This window comes from Lissotriton vulgaris, chromosome 10, assembly GCF_964263255.1.
Source record: "Lissotriton vulgaris chromosome 10, aLisVul1.2, whole genome shotgun sequence".
Taxonomy (NCBI): domain Eukaryota; kingdom Metazoa; phylum Chordata; class Amphibia; order Caudata; family Salamandridae; genus Lissotriton; species Lissotriton vulgaris.
The window spans coordinates 413,509,007-413,532,323 of record NC_141698.1 but is presented as its reverse complement, the minus strand read 5'-3'; the positions used below and the strand labels follow the sequence as shown (position 1 = coordinate 413,532,323).

At 43.5% G+C, this 23,317-nt stretch overlaps 1 protein-coding gene across 4 annotated transcripts in view; it reads right to left on the bottom strand.

Moving 5' to 3' along the window:
- MAPK8IP3 (mitogen-activated protein kinase 8 interacting protein 3) overlaps positions 1-23,317 on the bottom strand; it is a 599,057-nt gene that overhangs the window by 254,016 nt on the left and 321,724 nt on the right. For all 4 annotated transcript variants that reach the window (XM_086941240.1, XM_086941238.1, XM_086941239.1 and 1 more), the window contains 2 exons: positions 9,904-9,960; positions 473-643 (listed from right to left, as the gene is read on the bottom strand). In XM_086941240.1, the coding sequence (XP_086797366.1) occupies positions 473-643; positions 9,904-9,960 (228 nt within the window). The remainder of the gene's footprint in view (positions 1-472; positions 644-9,903; positions 9,961-23,317) is intronic.

The window sequence follows — 23,317 nt, the reverse complement described above, 5'->3', positions numbered from 1 at the left end:
ACAGCAAGCAAGAAAGGACATCACAAGCCAGGAAATCCAAACCCTTCAGTTCACTATCTCATTATAAACTCTTTGTGACTGTTTCTCAATATAAGCATTATCCATTTTCTACTCATATCATCTACTCCTCTCTTCCAAACTCTCTATTATTTAGCCTCACTTTTCCATGTTCCTGTTTTTGTTGTCCTTTGCTCATGTGTGTCTTTCAGATAAAAGCCACTGGTATTTTCTCTCCAGAGACCTTAAAGCCTGCATTTACAAGATGTCGGAAATATGTTGCATTTAAGAAGAACCTTTAATGTTACAATCAATAGGATTTATCCGTTCTCTTTGAATAAGCCAGCCAACAGCCTGACCCCTGGATTATGCTGGGTGCACCACATTTCCATTTATAAAAAATAAAGAAAGGTGATGTTAGACTTTGTTCTTCCAGCTATGTACTCTGATGGCCTGACAAGGTCTAACAACTCACTCGTCAGGGAAGAACTCTAGTGTGCGACCTCCTGAAGAGATTTGACACATGGTGTGACTGCGGCGCTGGCTGAATCCTGCTGGCGTCGGAGACTTGTAGTGGATGTTCACCGATGGGTAGGACCTCTTTACAGGAGGGGGACTCGCAGAGGAGCTGAAGAGCCGACTAAAGCTGAAACAGAAAGGGGGATTGAAAAGCATGAAAAAGGGAAATAACATGGTAGACATGCAGTCTATAACAATTTCTTTCTTATAAAGTAAACTTCCAACAGCTGTGAGAGGTGTTAACTTAATAAGAGATGTCAAAGCTCCCCGGACTATATTCAATTATTCTAAACATTCAGTGGGTCCCATTATTGATATTTTAGAGAATATATTTGTTCTGAACATTCAGGTGCAGGTGTGGTAATTCTTCACCCCTAGATTTAATAATACTGAGAGTACAAGAAATGCCCGGGATTATATATGAAACCCTGAAATTCCACTGAGGACTAGGAAATTATCTGGGTGGTCAATAATACTGGTGTTTGAGTTCTCTGGTAATTTCCCATTACCCCATGGTTTTATCTGGACCTTTCAGATGCTTTGAGCACCTGGACTCAATGAGAATATATTACTGGGTGTTGTAATGAATCTCAGAATCCTGATGGGGCTGATAACAACTGTTACAGGCCCCACCAAACATTGCAAGAAGCCCATAATTGGAGCTATTGTCCTAAAAGACCATGTCTTGTGGATACAAAACCATCACACACAGAAGACTGCAACATCAAGTATGCTGGGAACCTTTGGCCAGTGATGATCCCAAGATTCTTTGACACAGTCGCCACTAATCTAGCAGACCAAGCATGCCTTTTGAGTGGGCTTGTAGAGGGACCTATACCCTTATTACTGCATCAATAGAACTCTTGAGGTAAGCTGTGATTAGCCAGTATCTGGAGAAATACAAAAGCCTTGTTCTAGAGAACTACAATGCTGACCCACTCACCTAACTTTTGCTGTCACCTTGAAACCTGGGGGTATTTATCACAACTTAGAATCTTTGGAAGAAATCTAAGGACCTTCCATGCATGAATATTACAATCTCAAAATAACAAATAAAATACATGACAGGCATAATACCTACTAAAAGAATCAAAGGTTACAGGGAACGTTATAGTTATGTTCACGATTTACCCATACAAAACCATAGAAATTTGGCAGCTATAGTTACACTTACAGTTTTACTTATGTTAAGCAACTATAACTCATGGCCTAAAGTTACTTAATGGCACAAGTTAGAGTTTCTTCACATAACTAAAACTATAAGTGCCAAAGTTCCAATAGTTTGGTGCATGTAAAACGTGAACCTAACTATAGCGTCTCGGTAATCTTTGTTTTTTTCTGTGAATTTCTATATTTTTTATCGTAAAGTAATATATAATTGCCAACGTTATTACAACCACCACCAGGGGTTAGGAACTGGGTCATGACTGTGGCCAGGCCCTGCAGCCAACCCTCTCACAGGCACCCAACCTCAAGCTGGGCACGAAGGAGATATTGTGTGTGAGTTTTTTTTCCTCTGGACCTTGAATCTTAGGGTCCCATTCGGGTACAGATTTACACCAAATTACAAAAAGTACTCTTTCTGGACGAAGATCTAGTTTTCTGTCAAATTTGAATTCCATTCATTGGTTCAGGCTGTATTCGTGTTAAAAAAAAAGCAAATTCCCCAAAGACATTGCATGGGGAAAAAGTGCTTTGAGATGCCCCCTCCCCTCCCCCCCCCCCCCGTTTTCTCGGCCCTCCACTTGACCAATCAGCCCGAACCTTTCCAAGCAGCAGCTAATGTAACTGGGACATAAGTTTTGAAAATGTTGTGAAGATTCACACCAAAGTTATTAGCAAAACAAAAAACGCTTTGTCTAAGGGAAAAGTTGGTCCTAAATATAAATATATTAAACTAAGAAAGGTCTACAAATTCGGTAGAGACCTGGCGGATTACGAACAGGGTAGAATTTATACATTCGCGCGAAAATACGTCACTGCTAAGAAGCTCAAATCCAACCCTACAAAGACAACCCCACAAGAGAATACACAGCACAAACCTCCAGCAGCAGAATGCTCAGGAGAGGCAAACTCTGACACGGACTCATCCTACAGCAGTTTCAGCTCCACAGGCAGCAATAGGAGTGAGGCAGAAGCGAATGTGGAAACTAGAAGGCTGGACTTAGAGAAGGAGATGGATTTTTTGGTGGAGGACCGGCGCAACACCCTAAGACCTCGGACAAAAACACAGCCGTAGTCAAAAGCAGAAACGCCAAAAGAAGAGAAAGGCGTAACAAAAACAAATTTAAAGCCAAAAAAGGATATTGGCGCAAGAAAAAATTAATGATGAAGAAGATAAAACAATCATCAATCTGACCAATATGAAACTGAGCACAAACAACATACGAATTCTCAAATTAGGTCTATCATATTGCCAGCCCAACAACTTCATGCATACACAAACGAGAGTCGACACCTTTAATTACATTCGCAAACTTAAATTGATCAAATTCTTCACTGTAAAGAATGGTTTGGTGAACAAACAAACCACACACACAGAGGGCCAATCGGGCACACACAATCTAACAGTGGCAGATGTGCCGCTACTGACAGCAGCCCAATCAATAATGCTCAGCAATGAAGAAGATGATCGGGAGATGTTGACCCAGGTACAACTACAACAGGCTGCTATAACACAGAAGGGAGCCAGTAGCAGCCCGTACAAAACCAAATCCACTTTTGTACCGCAAATGCCTAAAGATGCGATAGACATCTACCACGAGTGGGTAACGAATGACGATTATATTATCGCATCAACCATAACCAACAAAAGAAGGGCAAAAATGAGACAGAATACACTAATTTGATGGACCGATTGGGTAAAAATACTGACGTTATTGTCAAGCCATCTGACAAGGGCGGCAACATAGTTCTGTGGCCCAGAAATGACTATTTAAAAGAGGCTCACAGACAGCTATCAGATGAGGCATGTTATAGAAAGACCAACAACAAAGAATACAATATGGCAACGGAGGCACTAAGAAAACACTTACATCAATTCAGATGGGACGGTATGATCTCTAAAGAAGAATTTGATTTTCTATGGAATGCCAACCCAATTATTCCCCCCATCTACTTTATACCCAAGACCCACAAAGAGGTCAGCCCCATCCCAGGTCGACCAATTATAGCTGCAATTGACAGTGTGGGAGAACACTTATCCCAATATGTCGACTATTATTTACAAGACTTGGTTAAAGATCTTCCGAGCTATGTCAAGGACAAGGGCATTTCTTGAAGACAATAAGAAACATCGAGTGGGACGTGAGTATTAGACTAATAACTTTGGACATTGAATCCTTATACACATGCATAGAACATGATGTGGGGCTGAAGGCAATCAGGCCCTTCCTCAGCAACAAACCAGTGGAGTGCTATGAACATAACAACATTTTGATCAAGAGCATTGACTGGTGTTTCAATAATTACTATTTCATGTTCGGCACACAAGTGTATAAACAAGAGAGAGGAGTGGCAATGGGATCCTGCTTCTCCCCCAGCTATGCCTGTTTGATGGGAGGCTGGTGGCAGGAGCAGGTCCTGAAAGTGGTGCACCGGGAGGAATACAAGAAACATGTAAAGTGTTGGCTACGCTTTATTGATGATGTTTTTATTCTGTGGTGTGGCAATGATTAGAGTGCAAAAATGTTTATTGACAAACTCAATGAAAATCGAGTTAACCTGAAATTGAAGTGGAGTTTATAGATGTTAAAGTGTACGTAGAGGCAGGGAACATCCACACTATGCTTCACAGAAAAAAGACAGCTGGAAACTCCATGTTACATGCAACCAGTGCACACCCTCAACATCTTATAGAAAGCATACCTTACAGTGAATTGTTTAGGATTAAACATATATGCAGCACCGTAAAACAACAAGAGAAATGCACTAGGGAAGCACTGGAGAGATTTCGTAAAAGAGGATATAAGACATCTACCCTCAATCAGGCTCTGAGCAAAGTCAATATGAGATCTAGGGAATCTTTGTTAGATCCACCTGCTATCACGGCAGAGCCTACAAATGTCAACAGCATACCAAGACTCATCCTCACATTCAATAAGCAACATTGCCAAATTCGTTCTATCATTAATCGCAATTGGCCCATAGTTTTAACGGATGCAGTCATAGCACCAACCATCACATACCGCAGAAGAATCTCTATGAGATCCCAGATAGTGCTTAGCAATCCTGAAAATGCCAAAAGTACCAAAAGCATGTGGCTGAAGCCCAAAGAAGGATTTCATAAATGCACATCATGCAGGGCCTACAAATTTGGTATTTCTACGACCAAATATAAAACTCCATTCAGCCCATGTGAAACCAAAATCCTGGAGTTATACAATTGCAAAACTGAGTACGTTGTATACGTTCTGACATGTACCTGTGGTCTCCACTATGTGGGAAGTACAAAACTACAGGTACATGTCAGAATTCTCCAACACTTGAAAGCAATTGTCAACAACGATACGGCGTACCCAGTGGTCAGGCATTTTAAAGCAGTGCATGGCAACGATTTGAAGTGCCTACAATATTTCGTAATTGCTGCCATCCCGGACAATCCAAGAGGTGGTAATAGAGAAAAGGCACTTAGAAAACTGGAGTCTAAGTTCATTCTTGAACTAGACAGCAAGCAGCCAAAAGGGCTCAACAATACAGAGGACCTGCACAATTTCTTGTAACATCTGACCCTGCTAAATTATATCTATAAATCTACATGTCATATGAGCTCATCTTTGCATTGAGTCGACAACCCTACATTCATTTGCTGTAAATTAAATTTTCCCGATTTCCCAAGACCCTGTTGTTTTTAACTTCACATTTTAATATACATATTGACTTTTGAATGTGTATATCTTTTAATCCTCTCCACACTTAATTGCACTAACCAGCATATTTTGCACAATTCACGGTACTGCACTTTTAGCACTTTACATGCCAACATTCTATGTGGCACTTTTATATGAGGCGTCTATAATTTTGTAAACTTTTGCTAGCTTTGCACATCTATAGGATACCTGAAGGGGAACAACCAGAGCAGACTAAGGTGAATTTATTCCGAGATACTGTGTGCCAATGGTATAAAAGCTAACTGATTAAATAATAATTTTGTGATGTCATTGATTGTATATATAAATTGTTATTTTAATATAATATTTTTATATATATTTAAATATACTTATATATAGTAATATATTTATCATATCCACTGATTTTATGTTTAACCCATGTTTATTCAGTTTAATGTGGCAGTTGGAGTCATTTACAAAATGAATGACTCGTCTTTTATACAATGTGTTGCATCTATGCATTTTATAAAGTGTACATCCATTAGATGTTGGTCTTTACAAAATTACAATTTTAGAGATGCCCGTTAATGTGCTCATCTGGGCACATTAGCCACGAAAACTGCAGACTGTGAAGTGTTTCTTCGATGTTTATGTACCATGTGATGGGGGTGAAAGCACTATTGAGAAAAACACAGCATAAAAACTGAAAGCGGACTGCGTTTCTGCTAGTGAACAAGGATACTTTGTATTCGAAACGCGTCTGACTGTGGCTGAAATAAATAAGACCTGTTTAACCACGTGATTCTGGGTGTCCGTTTCCCGGCGAGGCCGGCTGGAGCGCAGGAGAAGGACTGGGACAGTTTGAGCTTAATATATATATATATATATTGGCACAGCCCAAGAAATTTCAAAAAAAGATAACGCAATGATTCAATTATTTTAGATATTGCATCTATTGATCTGTGCACTTCACTTGATTACAATGAATGGCGGCGCTTAGTCAATGATTGGATTTGCGATATTTTGCACATTGGCGATTATTTTGCACAAGCCAGATTTTGAATATAATGGGGTTACCTGAATGCTCTGGCATCAGGTTTACACAGTTATCCTATCAAGTGCAAGTTTTTAAACATTGCTGATATATTTATTTATATATGGCGTATTTTTGCACAATGTAAATTGTTTTTTGTATTAACAAACAAAGCTTAAGTTATAATGCTTGTAATATACATTTTTTAATCTAGTATTTAAGAAATGAATAAGCATAACTGATGATTTAGATACAATGTTTTAATTATTGCACATTTGTACATCCCATTTGATATAATTGGAAATACCTGTATATGTATCAATGTGGCAGCGTGAATCTTTTTTCTATGTCCATCTTGATAAGCAGTATCACGTGCAAGGGAATGGTCACTTTAAAAAGGTGTGTTCTTGTTTTCACGTTGTCATGTGAACAAGGCTCTTTTCGAGCCGAAACGTTATGGCGACTAGCACGCATAAATAAATAAATTTTGCACCGAAGTCCAGGTCCGTGTATGTGTTAATTGGGGCAGGCGATACAAGCAGGCTGCTTCAGCAATTTCACGGAGTTCGAGGATATATATATATATATATATATATATATATATTTATATATATATATATATATATACCACAGCACAAGACAAAACATAATAATGAAACAACAGAATAATACAATCTCCTTATGCCTACTTTCTACATATACACAAGTGTGTCTATAGGGAAGCGTCCCTCTACATGACCACGTCATAACATGAGCCCAAGTTAAAAGTAAGGCAAACCGATGTCTGTGTGCAACGAATACCTGCATGACCACATTTTCTTTTGCAGTCATATAATAATGACGTCTCATTTGAATCATTATTTGTGAGTGAATTACAGTGTCCATTAGATTTGAGCAGCTGTTCTTTGTATTTATTCCTTTTAATATTCAGTTTTGTGTGAAATCAGCTTTCTATTCCGTTTTTTTGTTTTGCAGTTTAAGACCACTTATGGACTAATACAGGCATGAGAGCCTTATGCTTCATCACGTTGCATGACTGAGATGTAGAATAGGCAGGGATTAGAATAGCCCTGAAGAAGGTTGCTGACCAAATTAGCGTGTTTGTAAGGACAAAATATGATAGCAAATGTAATGGGATGGCTGACGCATAGTGCCTCATCAAACATCAATCGGGTACCCTAGATATCAATCATATCTAGGGTAACCCATTATTCAAGAGAGATGTCTGAGTGGGTACACCCTAAGATGTTTTTAATCACTCTGGATCCTTGCTTATATCCAAAACACATATTAAGAACTTCCGACTAGCGGTTGAGTCTATATAGATAGTATTTTCTGACTTTGGTGTGGACAGGTCACCAATGATGAAGCATGCCGGGATGATCTATGGTTGGGATGAACTGTCCAATTCTGTGGTGAACAACTGCACAACCATTGGATTCTAGAAATCTTAGTGTGGTGTGTGTCTAAGGGAGGTTGTGCATGTATCTTCATCCTCTCTCTCTCTCACTGTGTATACAGGCATGGGTTTGAGTAAGAGTGAGATGATCCCAGTATATCACAGTGAGCAGTCTGCTAGTGACTGTTTGCACTCATTAATGTTTTGCTGGAATTTCTGATCGACTTCCCTTTTTCAATCATCTTCAAATTTGTAAAACAATGCGTTAGGCCCACCATGAGCATTACTAGCTGGAAAGATAAGCACCCTAAAGCATGGCACATTGAGAAAAGCCCAAGCAATCGTTTGTTGCAAGTATAAGTCATCTACTGTGAATTTAAGAGGCAATTTCCCTTAGGCAGGTCCAAGTGTGCAGCCTTTCAGTGTTTAGAGAACTATGCAAGCAAAGACTGGGGATAGGGTGCACAGAGTAAGTACCACACGTGTTCACTCATGCATTGTTCTGGTTCGGTGAGGAATATTCTTGTGAGTGCCTGGCAGCAGAGATTTTAGTGTGGAATGTCTCTCAACGGTCTAGTGAATTGCAGAGCACAACTAATAGGACAGAAATCTGTTTTGCAGGTATTAGGTGGTCTTTAGAGTCTGCTTTAACATATTGTCAAGTGGAGTGGAGATATTAACACCAGACCACAGAGGATTAAAAAGGAACTACAGTTAGGTTCATTGTATTCAATAAACGAAGCACTAAGCAAGTTCAAGGTGCTTATTCATTACATTTGTCTAGACCTTAAATTACTGTGACCCACCATGCTGGGTGCTGAAAGCTAAGTAATAGAAATCACAATTTAGAGAACACTCTGCCTTCCACTCCCCCAATGGCTAAGGGGACAACTTGATCATCAGGTCCAAAAATAGTCTGAATTCTCAGGAAGTATGTGACATTTGTTCATTCTTAACATAAGGCGGTCTGTAACTGTATTTCTATAACGTGTTCACCCTCCTATTACTTATTTTTCACCAAGGAGAAGTCCTATGGACTTTGCAGTAGTTAGAAAAGGGGATACACAAATGTACAATTAGTCTCAAAGTACATACTTCTTAGCTTCCTCCGCAACACACACGTGCCAGCTTCCTACACATTATACACTACTTGGGTTCTTCCTAAATACATGTGCCTCACCTTCTACTGGAATATATTGTTATTAAATAATTACACAATAGGAACCTCTTAGCTCTTCCAAGATACTGCTTTTTCAGATTATTTCCAATGCACTTCCCAGGCTCCCCAGTAACATATAGCCATCAATTTTTTTCACAACGCCCCTCCTTCACTTTTCCACCACAATCACAATCAGCTTCACTCCTATCAGAAATAGTCATGTTCACCCACACCACATACGTCCAAGCATCACTTCCTATACTGTACATTTATTACATAATCAATGATTTTCTTAAGTTCCTTAGCCCCTTGTACATAATCAAGCCATTTCCACAAAGCATTAAGCATCTACCACAGCTGCTCTGTCCCTTCCTCCACAAATACTGCTCAGCACCTCCATTGCCAAACTAAGGGCCTGAATTAAGTATGGGCGGATGGCCCGCCATTCCGCCATGGCGACTGAGTAATTTACAAAAATCCACATGGTGGTGTGTCTGCTCGCCCTATTTATAAATGACTGCCAAGCCGGTGTTTATTTATAAAAAAACATTGCCAGGAACGGCTGTTACAGCGGGTCCTCATAATGCATATTACACTCTGCTATGAGGCTGTGTCAGCAGAACGCAGCCCAGTAGCACAGAGCATTTGTTTTTTCTTTACAAAAAGAAAATCCCAAAATGTGATTTTCTTTTTGTAAAGAAAAACATAATGCTACCCTCACCATTACATGTCCGCCCATCGTAATTGGGCGGGTGGACATGTGGCCATTTCTCCAACTGTCCCTACTGCGCAGGGCTGTCAAAGACGTTTGGCGGTGGCGGAGATAGAGTAATCGCCGCAGTGACCAAACTTAATGTGGGTCCGCAACTAAATTAATGAGCCAGTACAATCTACACAAATATATAAATCAGGTCCTAAGTTAGACAAGCTGAGGCTTTCCCTCTACCATTATGATCTGTGTACGTACAACTGCCAGATGGTTGACTTCTTCTTCTCTTGGACTGATGGATGTTCCCGAGAGGCTCTGCAAATATAAGGAGAGACATGAGTTTTGACAGAAAAATAGCTAAATGTAAACTAGTGCTCATGAATTACAGTTAATTAAGACAAAGATTGTTAGAATATCTGCCTGCATTCCCACATGTGGGTGAAAACTGAGATTGCAATCAAGTCTCATAAGTACTACACCCAGTATATACCAGTAGGACAACCACTCTTCTGAAGACCTTGCCGTGTTATTTCAAGCCTAAAGGGTCAGCCATTCAATTTGGAGGTCACCTTGAGAACTAGACAGCAATCACTACAGTTAGTTGGCATTGTCTGGAATATGAGAGCAATTACATTGGAGCTCCTGTACAGACCTGCTTATACGTAACCTTACATCAGCTAGAGACAAAGTACTAAACAAACATTGGCAAAGCCAATTGGTCTGCCGCCTTTTTTATGTATTAATGATAGCACACAACTTAGACTATTGTGCTACATCAAATTTCTCTTACACAGACAAACATGTGACAAACACATGAGATCTTTGTAATGGTGGCGTAGTATTGGAGATGGTGGTGGTGGTAGTAGTAATGATGTTGCTAATAGGGGTGATAGTGGTAGCAGTAGGGATAATAGTGATGGTGTTAGTGGTCATAGTAGTAGTAGTGGAGATGATGGTTTTAATAGTGGTGGTGGTGGCTCTAGTGATAGCAGTGGTAGTAGTAGTGGTGGAAGTAGTGATGATGGTAGAAGTGGTGCTAGGGATAGTGGTATCAATGGGGTGATAGTGGTGGTGATGGTGGTAGGATCAATGATATGACAGCTTTGACAGTGGTGACTGTGGTTCTAGGTAAAATTATATCATTGTGATAGTACTATTTATGATGGTGGTAATAATGGTTGTGATAGTTGTGGTGCTAATGGTATTGGTGCTGATGGTGGTGCAGCTGGTAATAGCTGTAGTAAGCTTAGTTGTAATAATGGAGATTATACAGGTAATGGTAGAGGTGATTATAATGGTAGTAATGGTGGCAAAGTTGGAGGCAATGGCGTTAATGGTAAAAATGGTGCTAAGTTGGCAGGGTATACCCAGACGTGGGTCCCTTGCTCACTCTGCCACTGGATTCAAGCTAGCCTAGCTGATGAGGGGTGTTACCCCAAAACCAGTCTCAGGATGCTTCTTTTCGGTCCAGGAAAGACCTGCTTGGCAGTTTGGGCTGGACTGTTCCCATGAGGCACAGGGTCAAGACTGATTTGCATATGGCTGGGTCTGAACTGGGGTGGCAAAGTGAGCTAAAGAACGATGATGGATTCAACCCAGATCTGTGACTTGGGGTGAGTGTCTGAAAAGTTTCAGCGCTCCGTCCATCATCTCCTTGCGTTTGCTTTGTTCGCCCTAAGGTGGCAGGGTATGCCCAGACGTGGGTCCCTTGCTCACTTTGCCACTGGATTCAAGCTAGCCTTAATGAGGAGGGGTGTTACCCCAAACTGGTCCCTGGATGCTTGTTTCCGGTCAAGGGAAGACCTGGCATGGCAGTTCGGGCTGGACTGTTCCCATGAGGGACAAGGTCAAGACTGATTTGCATATGGCTGGCTCTGAACTGCGGTGGCAAAGTGACATAAAGAACGATGATAGATTCAACCCAGATCTGTGACTCCGGGTGAGTGCCTGAAAAGTTTCAGTGCTCCGTCCATCCTCTCCTTGTGTTTGCATCATAAATTCCAGCTCAGTATGTCCCCACAGACATAACAGGGAGCCCTAGGAGTGAACGTAGCATGTTTGGTGTCACAAAGGTCTGACCCGAACATGGGACTGTGAAGAGAAAAGGTCAAGGTGCACCACTTAAACGTTCTTAGAAACTGTTATCTCTATTAAGGTAAACAGTAATGATCACATCAACTATTTCTTGTATTCTTGAGGTTTCTTTATTCAATTCAGTTGAAAAGCTATACACAGGGTCTACAGCCGACGCGTTTCGTCCTCAAGGGACTTCTTCAGGGCAAGATGGTAACTAATAGTGATGTCCCTGGGTCTTCTCCCGTTGTCGAGGAGTGTGTATGTTTGTCCGCGATGTTACACTATGGTACAAATGGCATCTGTCCGTTTTGGTTCTGTTCCGGAGGATCAATTTCTCAGAGTGACAGTGTAGGTCTATTCGAATTTGATAAAAACCAAATTACACCAGTGGTATGATATGTTTCAGTATTGTACATTCAAGCCACATCCCAATAAGGATAATTTTCCAATAGCAGCGAACCAGGGTAGAAGGGTAAGGGACGCTCCGTCTGTCGTCTTCTAGAGCTTTTTCTACTTATTTCCTCTTTTTAGTAGAAGAGTGGATAGTAGTTCTATTCCCAAGAAACTCTTAATAAAGTGAGCTGCCGCCTCCCCTGGTTCATCCGTGGCTCGGTGAGAGAGCGGGTGAAAAGCGTCACCCTCCGTCAGGTTCCTGCGAACATGGGACTGTGTCTTGATGTTTATAATGAAAGTGTGGTCACTGTGCTTATTCAGGCTCTGGGGACAAGGACCCATATGACCTCTATTTGTCAATAAACACAAGCATTTTGAGCTAAGTAGGTCTAAGAAAGTGGTTCCTCCTACGAGGATAATATTTTCACTAAATAACAATAATACATACTTGAGGTCTACTGTCCTGTCTTCCTAAAGTATTTGATTAATGTATTACTAAGCTCAATAAAGATATATTTAAAAAAATAATCATAAGCATTGAAATATTTTTTTTGTCAGAAGTTGATTGATAGATTCACTAAATACCAACAATACATACTTGAGGTCTACTCTATTGCCTTCCTAATATATTTGATAAATATATTAATAAATTCAATCAAAATACTTACTTTTTTAAATCATAAGCATTTTAAAAATGGTTCAGTAAAAAGTTGATTGCTAGTACAGCAATGGGTATTGTGTGAATGCGCACAGTGTCACTGTTGGCATTCAACCATGCTTCGACCTGAGCTAATATTCAGCTTCTGAATAAAAGTCATTTGAATTGATTATAGTTTTCCTACAAAATCATATGCATCTGCACACTTAGAAAAACTAGGGCCTCCTGTCAAAGATAAATTTACATGTGTAAATGTATTCTTAAACGTTGCAGTAAGTTTACTACTTTTTGCTATTCATTATTTCTGAGTGTAACGTTACTACAAAGCATATACTTACATGTTTCCACCCATTCAGGGGGTGGAGCCTAATTTATAAGTGTAAAGTTACTACTAGTAACATGTCTCACATAGGCTGAGGTCTCTGCCAGCGGGGCGGAGATCTCCCTGCATTGTTTCCCAAACTGTGGATCATGAGTCACTGATGGGTTGCGAGCTGAAATTTGGTGGGTCATTAAAGTCCAAGCAATAAGTAACAATGCTTTTAAATTTTGTATTTATCTGACCACATTTGATGTGCTTCAAAGATATAGGTAAAATGCCAGGCTATGTCTTCTGACAGATTACTGCTCATTTTTGTAACATAGGGATTCGGTGTTTACAAACTCCTCTCAATTTGCAGTCTCTATATGCTTTGAGCCTGCTCTGCTGTGAAAGTCTCGACCTGATCCAGCCGGTTCTCGACTTTCTGTAGATTATGGTCGAGTTCAGAGATGGTTTCGGTCAGGTCTTGTCTTAGAGAAGAGAGCTTTGACTTAACCCCTTGCGCGCTAGCGGTTTTCCCGCTGTGTGCTGTTTTTTTTGCAAAAACCAGCGTTACATGACGAGCTCAGCTCGTCATCAGCATACGAGCGCCGTAGCTGATGACGAGCTCAGCTCGTCATCAGCATCGAAGAGGTTAAACTCGCACATCAGGAGTTGAATATCGCTTTGCATAGCAGGAGCTCTAGCTACTTCTGAGTCTGAGATGGCTGTGGTAATCGAGTTGGAGGTGGCTCCACCTTCTGGTGTGTCATTTGGATGCAACTTCTGGGTATGCAACATTTCACATATGGAAGGTGTCATGTCCTGTTGCCCATATGATTAGGGGCGTTTGAGCACAGGGCGTTATTTAGTATTCTTATAGATAGCCTTGATGTCCCCAAAGGGAGCCAATAGAAGGTGCACTACACAGATCATGATTGACTGAAGCAAGGTTTGTGCAAGTCTAGCAAACTGACTTTGGTTTATATTGGCACATTAGGCCACAGATATATCTCCATATACATTCCTGGTGTCCGCAAAACGCTTCAACACTCAGTGGTGACAGCCTTAGCTGTGGTCACTCTGATGGAGTATCTGCCTTGGTCACACACCCATACATCTGACTTTGTTACATTAAATTAAATACATATTTTTTTTAAACATCAGACTAAATTAAAGTATTTTAAAATTATTTCTTATGGGGTTCTATTTTAAGTTCCTGCCTCCATAATTTTCTATAGGCGATGTTGCAGTACCAGTAGTTAGTCATATGTGGTGCTCGACCTAATTCAGGTTTTAGCATACACTGGGTGCCTTTATGGCAGTAATAACCAGAGAAGTGCAGCTTGAGAATACAATGGGCTTCCCGTTTTGTGTGCATGCCTTTTCTTTGACCTATCCTTAGCTCTCCCTTATCCCCAACCTAGACACCTCAAACTGAGTAGTAAGTTGTCCCTATTTTCCAACCACCCCCAACGGTACCTCCAAAAAGTACTACGAAATGTATGTGTGCGGGGAACTCCGCAGTAGGGGCGAAGATCTTCGCACATAAAAGATAGAAGTGGTGGAGGTGCAGACCTCAGCAAGTAGGTTTGTGAACAGCATCGTGTAGTGCACAAGTAGTACTATTGTAGTACTATCAAATATACTACAAAATGCCGTTTGTGAATAGGCCCACCTGTGTTCTATCTGCTCAGTGATATATGCACTCGTATACCTACCTCATGGGATAAATGCAAGTGTTCCCCAGGCATCGTTCTCCAATCTCTCAGACCGTTTTCCTATTTGCTTAGTAGGGTGTCCAGAGGGGGCAGGCTGTGCATTAGTAGTGCAGCATATATTTGTGATACAGCATGTGTTTGTAGAGGGCCTGTTAGTTCTATCTAATCCAGGGGCGCCCCGTAGCCCCTGGTATATGTTTTACATGTTGGTAGCTGTGATATCGTCCCCCATCAGTTCAAATTGTGCCTAGAGTTTGACTAATGGAATCATCTACCTCTCCTTCCGAACGCCTTCCACTTTCGATATTCCCAGCACATGCCACTTCCTGTGACCCTCCACACATTTCAGGTGCGCTAGCAGTGCACAGTCCCAAAGTGGGGTCCCCAAAATCACTTGACCCCTACAGTCCAGTGCTCTTTTCACTTCCCAAACAAAGAGGGTGGGAGCACTCTGCCTCTTATTCCAGCACTCAATTTGCCCCAATGCATCATGGTAAATGCAATGCATGATAACACTTACTTCAGTGACAGTATTTCGTTTTTCACCCGTATTGCTGAGGCCGGTGCTGTGCATCTCTAGACACCTGTTTCAGGACAGTTGTCTTCCTTCAGTAGAGAGCAAAACATACTTTTGGGGGTGCTGGAACTGCTGCCCAAAATCTCCTCAGGTGTCTGTACCACTCACTGGGTGCAGGTGAATCAGCCAGAGCTCATCAGCTGATTATCTCAAGGGAGTCTTTTCAAACAAAAAGAGTGTGGGAGCACACTGCCTCACACTCAAGCATTCGGTTCGCCCCAATTCATCATGGGAAATGCAGTGAACAATCCTGCCATATACTACATGCCTGGACAGTTGAACATTGGCAGTGAGTTCCACCACACTGCCCCGTAGAGCCAGTCAAGGTAGCCCCCGGGGTCTATCGCCCCCCTGTCTGCATATGTTGATGGTTCTGGCTGCATTGTAAATACACAATAATTATTTACCTGCAGTTAGGCCGCCCAGTACTTCAACATCAGATTTGGGAGGGTCACTCTTCCATCCTCTGCTTTCTATGTCAGTGCATATAGGGCAGTCCTTGGCAGGCCTCTCAACGTCTCTAAAAAAAGATTCTAAGAATTTAAGGGGCAGATGTACAACCTTTTTTTTGTGGTCACAAATGAGAATTTGGCCCGTTTTTGACCGCACAATTGGCCTGCCCATGTACAAACCTTACTTTGAGAGTCAGTAACCTATTACCTACTCACAAAATATGGTTTGTGACTCGCTATGAGGAAGGGGTGTGCCAAGGGCATCCCTTCCTAATAGCTAGTCTAACTGCAATGTATGATTGTTTTGCAAACGCAAATGCGGTCGCAAAACACTCGCAGTTTACTACCTACTTCAAGCAGGTGTAAAGCCACTAGCAAACAGGAATGTGTCCTCAGGGGACCCCTTCGCTTTTGTGAGTGTGTGCGAAAATATTTTTTAAGAGCAGCCACTGGTCTCAGGGACCACTGCCTACACTTAAAAAATTAAACAGAAACGTTTTATTTTTCTGTTCTAAATGCATCCTGTTTTCCTATAAAATGCAGTTACAGACATGGTGGTCTGCTGACCCCATCAGGCCACCATCCCTGGGAGTGCTTGCCATTACTAATGGGGTTGCAAATAGCACCTGCCTCATGAATATTAATGAGGCAGGCAATTTGCGACCCCATTAGGAATCGCTAACAGTGTCAGTGACACTGTTGTACATTGCATTTTGCCAGTCGCAAATTGCGAGTCGCAAAATGTAAGGCCCGTACATCTGGCCCTATATGATATGTTTTGCTATATATACTGAAACCTAGGGAGAAATATCATTTTGAGAAGGACCGCTTGGGCTAGTTCGATAATCGTGAGCCTTCTCCAGTGGGACACCGTCCCTTTGTATACATGCAGAATGCGCTCTAGGTTTTCCCGGAAAAAGGCTTCCAGACGCGAGGTGATACAGATGCCTAGGTACCTGAACCCCTCCTTACCCATCTCAACGGACAGCTTCATTTTCTAGGCAAGGACCACTCAATCAGGGGAAAAGGCTATAGATTTGTTCCAATTAATACGGATCACAGCGTATGCACCAAATGCCTCAAGTCTGTGCAGAATAACAGGAATGAAGCAATCCAGCTCCACCTTAAACAGTAGACTATTGTCCTTGGACAGCAATTTCACATCGCCTCATTCTGGGTTCCATTTTAAAGCCCAGAGTTGGATATTACTTCAGATCGAAGTTACCACAGGCTCGATCGCAAGTGTGAACAAGAGCGGTGATAGGGGGCACATCTATCTGGTGCCCCTGCTGAGCCTAAATGTCCTCGACAGTGCCGCTTTTATGCAGACCAGGGCCAGCGGCAGTTCCTGATATAACAGCCAGAGCCATTTCAAAAATATTGGTCTGAATGCCATTTTCGGCAGAACAGCCATCATGTATAGCCCTTCCACTAAATCAAATACCTTTCTGTCATCTAGTGATAGCTGTGTCAGCCGCTCACCAATCCAGTCCCTCCAGGCCAGATAACTGAATAGGCAACAAAGGTTATGTCTAGTCGCTGTGTATAGTGTAAAGCCCTATTCAAAGGGGTCTATTATTGTGTCTGTCACCTTCATGATCCTAGACAATAGCACCTTGGCAAGGATTTTGGTTTCTATATTCAGTAGGGAGATTGGCCTATAAGAGGCACAACCTTCCTTCTGCTTCCTCTCCTTGTGAATGAGGGCAAAGTTACCTGCCTCAAATCCATTCGTAGGATTCCTCCCTGCAACGCTTCCTCAACATTGCTTTTATGGGGGCCACTACATGGGATTTCACACCCTAAAAAACTCTGATGGGGACCCGTGGGGCACGGGGCCTTTCGTCTGCTAAGTTGGGTCACCGCCTCAAAGATTTCTTTCTTATTCTTTTCCACCTCTAGGGCCCTATTCCTAGAGATGGGGAACTGGAAGGTGCCTAACAGACTTTGCCATGTAGGGCAGGGTCTCTTCCAATCTTGAGCCTGTGCTATTTTGTCCGGAGACTCTTCTCGGGATCCCCCCACGGTGAATACCATGTGTACCCATCTTTATCCCTCGTCCTGTTTGGCCTACAAGGCCAGCAGCTTCCCAGCTTTATTTCTCATTTCATATAACCTACCCTGCTTGTTTCTGAAGAGCTGCCTTGATATGTGCTGGGCCATGCTCTAGTAGTGTTCCCTCAGTTCCTCTAGTCCCAGTGCCCGTTTCTTCATAGCGTGGGATACAAATGCAGCCACCCCTTGTACCAGCTCATCCTCCAGTTCTCTGCATGATTTCCCCTTTTCTCGCTTTTCCCCCATGATGTGTGTTATTAAGTCGCCCCTCAGTACTGTTTTATATGCCTTTCAAACTGTTGCACTGGAGCTCACCATCCCTACGTTGTCCTTAAAGAAATGTTGGGTAGCTTGCCTTATCAAATCATGCGCATTCCTATATGTTAGTTCTCTGGGGTCTAGTCTCTACCCCCTCTCAGATCTGGGCAGTCTTGTTCAAAATACCATCATAACTGAAGAGCGGTCAAAGATCCCCCTGGGCAATTATTTCATGTTCTGAAAGGCTCCCACTAGGTGGTGTAGCACCAACAGATAGTCCAACTTGGGCACTTACTGCATGGAATTTGAAGCACAGAAGTACTGTTGTCTTTGGAGATTATGGACCCAACATAAATTGGCCAGTCCAGTCATACCAAAGGGTTATCCTCCCTACGGGGATCCCAAGACTAGTCAATTGGTCCACGTTCCCTTAGTAGGGAATCTGGAGCGTATGTTATCCATTCTCTGAGCTTCACAATGCTTCACTTTGCAGTCCGAGTGGTTGGAACCAGGGGGCCACCACCAACCCCATACCATTCCAACTGCCAGTCACCGCCACATAGCATCCCTGGGGGTACCCCAATGTATTAGTCACCTGCAGGGGCATCAACTTCTCCACCAATACACCAACTCCCATCAATCTCCTAGAGACACCAGCATGAGTCAGGAGCCAATAGCACCCCGGGTTGAGGAATCTGCTGTTGTTTCCCACCAAGTTCATCTCCTGCAACAAAATCACATTTGGATGGGGTCTGGCCAGGTATTTGGTCACTATTTCCCATTTCATCTTTTTTCCTAAGCCATCACGTTCCATGACAGTATTTTTGGGAGAGCCCCTCACCATTTTGATGTATCCTGAGATCAGTCATAAGCTGCCCTTCGGAATTGAATGAATGAATGAAAGAATTTATATTTGTATAGTGCATGGCTGTCCTGAGGCCTCCCAGCGCTTGTGGACCGAACAGGCAGAGGAACAGCAACATTAGAGAGATTCCTTAAAGAGATGGGCTTTCAAGAGTTTGCAGAAGGCCAGCAGATTAGTTTCTTTCCACAGAGTGGTGGGGACAGTGTTCCAGAGATTAGTTGCATTAAAGTAAAAGGAGCATCCGCCCCATCTAGTTCTTCGTACTTTCTTCGGAGTAGCCAGAAAGGAGAGGCTTGAGCTGAGGTTTCTGGAGGGGGGGGGTGATAGGGAGTGACAAGGGAGTGAGTGATGACCGGACCGGTCTCCAAATAACTCTGTGAGGCAAGCACATGGCTTTGAAATGTATCCTGGTCAAGATTGGGAGCCAATGGAGGCTCCTCAGTGCCGGTTTTGCAGATTGCCTCCGGGGAATCTGGAGAAGTTGGCGGGCCACGCAATTCTGAATCATTTGAAGTTTATGAATAGTGAATTTGGGAGCTCCCAGGTGCATTCCCATAGTCGCGCGAGAAGTATAAGAGCCTGTACCATAATCCTTCTTGCCTGGATGGGAAGGAGGGGATGATCTTACGCAGCATTCTCATCAGGCCATAGCAGGTGGCTGAGAGCTTAGTGGCCTGGTGGTTAAAGATGAGGGAGCTGTGGAGCCACATGCCAAGGCTCTTGATCTGTGCCTTTGGAGCTGGGGCAAGGCCAAGAAAAAACCGACCACAAGAGAGCAGGGTTGGAGGAAGGAGGGTTGCCCAGAAGCATAAGCACAGTTTTGTCCCCGTGGAGCTTAAGGAATGAGAGTTCCATCCACTCGGCCACCGTCTCTAGGCAAGGACCAAGGGTACCAGATGACCTCTCGGGTGGTTTAATGCCACTACGAGCTGAGTATCATCTGCATAGGTAATGACCTTTATGCCTAATAGATGGACAATCTCCGCCAGGGGACTCAGATAGATATTAAATAGCATAGGGCTCAGGGAGTAGCCCTGAGGGACCCCACAGCTAAGAGGCAACCGGTTGGACACAACACCTCCTTCAAAGACTTGGAAGAAGCGGTCACTGAGGAAGGACTGGAGCCAGGTTAGTGCCGTACCTGTGAATCCCATGTTGTTGAGTCGGCAAGACAAGATGTTATGGTTAACAGTGTCAAATGCGGAACTGAGGTCTAGGAGGATGATTGCCGCTGTGCCTCCCTGGTCCAGCAACCTCCTTGCCTCCTCCGTTACTGCTAGAAGGGCCGTCTCCATCCCGGAATTGCCCTACTTTGGATATGGTGGCCCTCCTGGTGGGCATCGAGCTGCTCCCTTTTCCCCTCAACCTTCCGTTAGAACTCCCCCCTCCCTACACTCTTATGCTGCAGGCTTAAAACTACCTGCTTTACCAACTGTTGAGGTGTCTGTTGCCCCTATAATTGATAACATTTAACACAAGTAACTCACACAACAGTAAATCGGAGGCCATTCATGGTTTGGGTCGACCTGTGGAACTGCACAGGAGCCTCCACAAACTAGCCAGTGCCCCCTGCATAGTGAGACTCATGGTCCTTGGTTTGGTTTACATTCAGGGTCCTCTGTTAAAATATCTCATCAACTGTCATTGGAGTTAAAATAGGGGGTTTGCCATCTGAGCCACTCTGGGCCGTTAATCGATTCTCTGATTCCAACTCCAAGAACTCCTACAGAATGGCCACCTTTCTGTGTATTGCACCCACCACCCTCACCCTTTCCCTTTTGTCTGGTCATTCATAGCCACTATCCGCCAATTTGCAGTGGTTTGCCATCAAGAGTCCCATGTATTGGGCCATTGTGGCGATCATTTGGCCCAGATCAGTCTTTGGCTCTCTGAATTGATGCCAGTATTGTCACAGAATGCACCCCTAGGTCCAAATCTGCACCACCTCAAGTGGAGTCTTTGACCCACCCCCACTCAGCCCTTCTTCAACTGGGCGTTGCTGTGTTGCCGCCTTCAACCTTACCATTATGAGGCCTACCAGCACCTCGGCCACTGGACATGGGTTCTTCGGTCTGTCCGCTCACAGACCGACTTCTAGCTGTTGAAGAAGTAATGGGGGCTACCACCCCCTTGTGCAGCCGCCTCACCATCTACAATGGCTCCTTGCAGCTGCATCTGCGGCATGAGCACCCTCATTCTCCCAGGCTCCTAGCGCCTCTCCCGCTGCTCCACCTTCAATATGTATCACCCTGGCTCCTGCAGCATGAAATAAGGAGAGAGGCTTGGTCATTTGTCACCAATGATTCCACGCTCTTGGTGTTTGCCCAGCTCCAGCCACTTCTGAATAAGCCCCAGGCCACTCTAAAGGTGTCCCGCTGGCCTGGAGGAGAGAGAGGGCAGTTCCACTCACCTAGCCTCTACTGCTGTCTCTGACTTCTCCGGGATTGTACTGTGTGTCTCTGTGGTATGAGGGAAGAGGGTCCCAGGGCCCAATTACCTTCCCCCGCTAAGGTTGTTCATTTCCTTGTGGCAAGACTGCACCTCACCACTCTAGTGTCCATGGTACAAAAAGAGAGGGGGTCATCTCTGCAGTGCTTCCCCAGCATAGGGCGACTCCTGGCGATCTCTCGCCCCTCCACTCTGCTTCTACGCCAGGTGGAGGGAGTCACTGCCAGCGCAAAATTGCACCAAGCATCTTGGATTGCTCCCGGGTCTGGCCTTGCCTCTCCACGTCATCTGTTCTTCCAGAAGGTGCCCCTTCCACCTCCAGCTGGACCAGATGGCACCCCCTACACTCTGCGACAGCTGGGGTTCTCCCTGAGGGCGAGTCCCAGCGATCTCTCACCTCGCCTCTCCACTCCTGCGCTGGTCCAATCAAGTGACCGCCAGGCCAGCATTGCACCTGCCATCTTAGATTTCCCCTGGGGCCAGCCCGGCCTTTCCTCGCCTTCCACTCCTCCAAGGAAGAGGCCCTCCCATCTTCCAGATGGCCAGAAATTACCCCCTCACACCCTCTGGCAGTGTGCTACTGTGGGGAGGGGATAATTGTCCCCGCTGGTTGGACAGCGCTGGAGCTCTTCTCCTATGCGACCACTGCCATGTGCGCATAACCTATGCCCCAGAGCTGAAATACTTCAACAGTGAGATTGCTACGCTGGAGTAGACAGCATGTACTTTGACATAATGAATAGATGGTGTTCAAACTGTTATGCAATGTCGGTCTTTGTCACATTTTGATATCAAGACCCTGCCATGGTCTCCAACTTTGTCCGCACCAAGCTACTGTCTGCTTGAGACCAGTGAAAATGCAGGTGCTACTTGTGTTTCATCCGTTCTGCTGAGCTCTCATTTCACATGATTATTTGCTGTCTTATGCAGGTGTGTAGCTGCTCTCAGATTTAAACATGCAGCTGCAGACAAAAGTAGACAGGGTAAGTTTATATAGTGTGTACTTTTTGTGCATTATTGTTGAAGTTCAAATTGTAGAAATGGCATGGGCTCCCAGCTGTGATACAATGGGGTCCCCACAACTCTACAGATTAAGAACTATTAATGAAAAGCATTCAAGCTAGAAGTATCATGCATCCCATAATGCTCAGATTGAAGTAGCTCACAATTTCCGTGTGCATAGGCTCACATAGTGTGGACCTGAAGTACTTTTATGGGTGGCGGCAAGCTTTTGAGAAAAAAGAAGCCTATATTATGAAATCATTATTATCAGAAGAGGTGCTAAAAGTCACAAAAGGCGAATAATCTTACCTGGCTCTTGAATTTTACAGCTTGACTGACACATGGGAGACAGAAAGATGTGCTGCTCAAAAATGTGGATTAAGTTTACATGCAGCAGTAAAGAAGACAGATTGTCAGTTGACAATTGGCTGTAAATCCTACTGTATATCACTGACCGAACCAAATGTAGCCATTAAGAAAATGGGGTAGCCCAAAAAAGGTCAAATGTAGAGCTGCAACATTCCTTGAGGTATGCTATGCACCCTTCTTTTAGGCAGACATTTGTAGGTTTATACTGCTGCATAGTGAAGGGGATGTGAAAAATTGGTCTCATAATCCGTCAATGGCTTGTACCGGAGTGTTTCGGCTAATGTAACCTTAACACATATTATATTTCCTTACCCTAAACTCTTAGGACTATGACATATTCAACAACTTAGTTCTCACGTTGCAGTGGTGCCCATGCTTTTGATGCAGCTATGTCATGTTGCTAGGGAGGCAATATTAAACCAACGGTCCACTAATTCCATTACATTATTAGAATGATTAATTGCTTTAGAAAGTCTTGATAGCTGCTAAGCATTTTG